The 4487-nt window shown below is 35.5% G+C and overlaps 1 protein-coding gene across 1 annotated transcript; it reads left to right on the plus strand.

Moving 5' to 3' along the window:
• The first annotated feature begins 460 nt into the window (after positions 1–460).
• Positions 461–2378, plus strand: LOC111401608 (protein FAF-like, chloroplastic). Its single transcript, XM_023029420.1, has one exon. The coding sequence runs from the start codon at positions 867–869 to the stop codon at positions 2139–2141; it is 1275 nt and encodes a 424-aa protein (XP_022885188.1). The 5' UTR covers positions 461–866; the 3' UTR covers positions 2142–2378.
• Positions 2379–4487: the final 2109 nt, after the last annotated feature.

The raw sequence follows: 4487 nt of genomic DNA on the forward strand, positions 1-4487 counted from the left end.
AATGAAATGTAGAGAACGTAATTATTCTTTATAAAATTTAAGAGACTATACATTAAAAACAAATCATGCAATTTTCCCAGTACAGTTAGATGAGAGAACTGTGAAAATGAATTTCATCTCCATCAATAGGGAAGGAAAATAAGAACCATGCTTCTAGTAGGATGTTCGTCGACAATTTTGTTAACAACGTGTCGCGTGACATGTTGTCATTAGATAATTTAAAAATCTGTCAATTTTTTCAACGAACAATTTTTTGACAGAACAACATTGTCAACCAATATTATACAAACAGCATAACTGAGAATATAATACTAATGAATAGGAAACAAGTGAAAAAGGTCCTTCCATGGTGGAGAATAAGAAGGGTCCCACTTCCATGGACACCATTCCCACAGGCCTTTTGGACTACTACATATACTCGCAACACTCCCACTCTTTTCATTTGTGACAAACATCCAAATTCACAGCCTCACCATTAAATCCCCAAACGTCATCTTCATATATATCATCCTTTCCTCCCTTAGCTTGCAACTGTCATCCACCTCCATTCGGATCAAACAAAATCTTTCTCTGTTAACTTGGGATTTTGTTTGCTTGTCTTTTTCTTTTTAGATAATTCAATAACTTGGTGCAGACGAAATACTGTTTACATCTTCTATGATTTATCCTGAGAGTGTTAGACTACGTGAAGTCTAATCATACTCTACACTCATCCTCCTCTCGCCAATCACTTTCTGCAGAAAGGGATTTCAGGCAGCGGGTCTTCTGAGTACGTGAAAAGGTGTGAGATCAACTCGTACTCGTACTCAAAAACCCGCGAAAGGTTGAAACCCAAGATAGGACCTTCACCTTGAAAGGTTGAGCAGATGACACCAATAAAAGGTATTGAGAAACAAGGTATACTCACCATTCTTGGTTCTGATATTAAACCAATAGCCTCCTTAAGGAAAACGCTTTCAGCTGATATGTCTTCAAAGAAATGGCTGTTACAAAATGGGGTTTTCTCCATGAAGAAGATTGCATCATCTGAAGAACTAGTGATCAACGGTGCTTATTCATCTTCTTCGTCAGAAAGTGAAGAAGAAAATGATGAAAATATTCCAGGACAAAATGAAATTTGGAGGTCAATTCAATTACAGAAAGAGAAGAAAAATAATCAGACGGATCAAAATCCATCTAGATTAGATTGTTGGGGTTCAATTCTATCTCAAAAGAACAATCAAGATACATCCAAGAATTCTCCAACACTTTATGTTCATCCTCTTGTCAAAAGATCTGCCAGCAATATTTTAAGTCAAAAAAGTCTTGAAATTTGTACTGAAAATCTTGGATCAGAAACTGGTTCAGGTGGTTTTTCCTTGTACCCTCCTAAAACAGAAAATTACTGCCAAGAAAAAGCGTCCAAATCCTTCGGAGATTTTAATGTTGTCAAGTACAAAACAGTGCCCCCTCGGCCATTTCCCCCTCCAATTCCTTCCTTTGGTGATGGCAACGGAAATTCACTTCGTATGCACTGCCACCGCCAAAATGGGAGGTTAATTCTTGAAGCTGTGTCCGTTCCTTCAAGAAACTGTTTCCAGGCTCGCCGCCAGGACGGCCGCCTTCTCCTCACTTTGATCAATCCACCAAGTTTTCGGGAGGCAGCCATGAAGGAGAAGGTGGCAGAACCGGCAGAAGTGGAAGAGGAGGTGCAGTCTATGATTGAGCAGAATCCAAAATTAGTAGATGTGATTATACGTGTGGATAAATCAGGATTGATGGTGAAGAAGTTCTTGGGACTAAGAAACAAGATGAATCCAACATGGTATAACGAAGTCAACAAAACTGTCAAGTTAATTGAGGTTGGGAAGGAGCTGCCACTTCCACCATTGCCACCACCCAGAGTAGCTCAGCTGATTTCCACACCACCAGCCGCTGCCACCACGTTCAATGCCTACGAGTACTTCTGGCGGAACAAGACGAGCTTCATCACTACTACATCATACATTCCCATAAAAAACGACCACAAGATTTCCCATTCCAATGGTGAAAAAACATATGAACACCAAGATTTGGTGCTCATTAGCCCTTTGTTTAAGGGATGCAAAGAACAAAGGAAGTCTCTATTAATTTGGGAGCCAAACTGCATTGCCACCTCCTAATAATCAAGTTTTCTTGAATCCAAACTTTTAATTTATCAATTATAAGTCCTTAATTATAATCATTACTCTTAAGTTTGTCACTCTTTCTTCTCTCTCAGAGATTTGTATAACCAAATAAACATGGAACCGATACTTGAAATTGTTTTAAACAATGAGTGTTTATGTATTTAGCTGTTGCGACGGTTTTAGTTTCTTGGTAATTTGCCTATTTTTCTAGTGGAATCTGTCTTGTTATCAGTGTGATTTCTATTTTATTACAGTTCGATACTCAAATTAATCGAGTATTAAAAAGGTTAAAACACTAAGGACATATTTGATGTGCCAGATTCAATGACTACAAGGAAAAAAAAAGTTCAATTTTAATTAGTTATTGTATACTCTTTCATAGTACTTTCCAAACTTAATCATTCACTGGACAAAATCTCTGCCCCATGTTTCACTTGGTGGAGTGCCTCCTTGTTCAGCCTGCGTGGCAATGGAATGTGCCTTTCCCTTTTCTTCATCTTCTGCAATTGTAACCAGTGGGAAATTTTTATTGGTCATGTATGATCCTTTTGATCTTAAGTCCCTGTTTGAGCCATTTTCTTTAAGAATTCTTTTTTTTTTTCGAACTAATTTTCATTCATATATTTTCTCAACAATGTAATTTTACACATAAATCTAAAATTTTATTTTACTTTTTAATCATATATTCTTCAAAAAAATTATTACTACAAAATTGGGTGTTGACGCGTTTTTCTAATATTTTAATAATGTGATTGACATTTATAATTCAATATAAACGTGTAATTAGTATTTAAAAGAAGTATAAATTGGGTGTTGACGTATTTTTCTACGGTAAGATGTAAGTCTCAAAATATTTTAGAGAGCAAGTCTAGTTACAAACTAAAATATTCAAAAGACAGGAGAATAAACTCATTGTAAATTATGAATAATCTTAAAAGATCATAATAGAAAAACTTAAAATGTAACTTGCAAATAAACAACAAATGCAACAAAATTAATGTTTTGCTTTGAATTAATATCTATTATAAGCCTTTTAGGTCGAGTCTGTCGCACCCAGCTTGCCTAGTGCGATTTACTTGACTGGTTTGATTTGCAGGCTATTGCATTAGCCCGAAAGTTTACCCAATGCGCACCCGAAGGGTAGTGACTACTAGTTCCCCCATCATAAGAAAAAAAAAAAGAATCTGAAGCATTCGCGTGAATATAAATATAAAGATGGGTTTGTAAATAATTGTTCTAAGTGTTTTATGTAGAAAGAATGTAAATTTACTCTCTAGTTATTGTTTTATAATAATTTTTACTCTTTCTTGTTCGTTTAGATTATTTTTCAATGTGTCATTTACGAGTATCGTCAATCAAAGATGCAGACTTAGCTCAAATTACATGGGCAGATTGAGGAGCTAAGGAGCTTGGAAAAGTTTGGTCCGTGACAGGAAACCTCGTTAAACAAGAATTTTTGAAGGTGTTTTTCAAGAATACAAAATGTTAAAAAAGAATTCTAATATTAGAACTATGAAAGATCTTAGGAAAAATATAAAATAGACTAAACATCTTGCTACAGTCAACTAAGGAAAAACGAAGAAAAGTAAAACCAAGCATTAATCTGATGAAATCATGCTCACTGTTGATAGAGAAGTGTTCAATCAGCTTTATTTTGATCTTAATTATAAAGCATGTGTGTACGTGTGGGCGCTCATGCAACCTTAATTGTTTCAAAACTTGTTTGTCTATCATTATTTTAAAACTCATTTTTAATTAAATATTCTTACAATAAAATATTTTGCACATGAACCTCATTTTTTTCTAATTTTTAATCACGCATTCTCAAAAAAATCACTGTTTCAATAGCTGACAAACATAGGCTAAATTTCTTGAATGTTGATTGCCCCTATTTTATCACCGTCTCCAGTTGAAGGGACAGTGATTGTATGAAGGGTAGAATAAGGGTCAGAATATGTTCATTTTCGCAGCGAGGAATATGCATTCCATCAAGCAGAAAGAATGTTACAGAAGAAACTTTTCTGCGTATTCTTGCTGGTTAAGGAGAGATGAATCATTCTACAAGTACATCACTTTTCACATATTTTTTCATAGACACACACATACAAGTGGGTGACCCCACCTTTCTGAGGTGTGAAAATTGCTGTCAAAAAAAAAATGCTGTACAAACAGCATTTTTGGAGGAGAGATTCAGCCTCTGGTGCTCAAGACAGAAGATACCAACAAACATTACATTCAAAGAACAGTGAACTGATGCTGAGTAGCGGTTCTATTGTATCTATATAAAGGCCTCCGTTTATTTACCTTCACGTCTGTCAACAGAGCTGATTTGGGCATGTG

This window comes from Olea europaea, chromosome 1 (assembly GCF_002742605.1).
Source record: "Olea europaea var. sylvestris chromosome 1, O_europaea_v1, whole genome shotgun sequence".
In the NCBI taxonomy this organism is placed as follows: Eukaryota; Viridiplantae; Streptophyta; class Magnoliopsida; order Lamiales; family Oleaceae; genus Olea; species Olea europaea.

Bases quoted from the DNA above. Each gene is read 5' to 3' on its own strand.
- LOC111401608 (XM_023029420.1), top strand. From the start codon at position 867: ATGACACCAATAAAAGGTATTGAGAAACAAGGTATACTCACCATTCTT.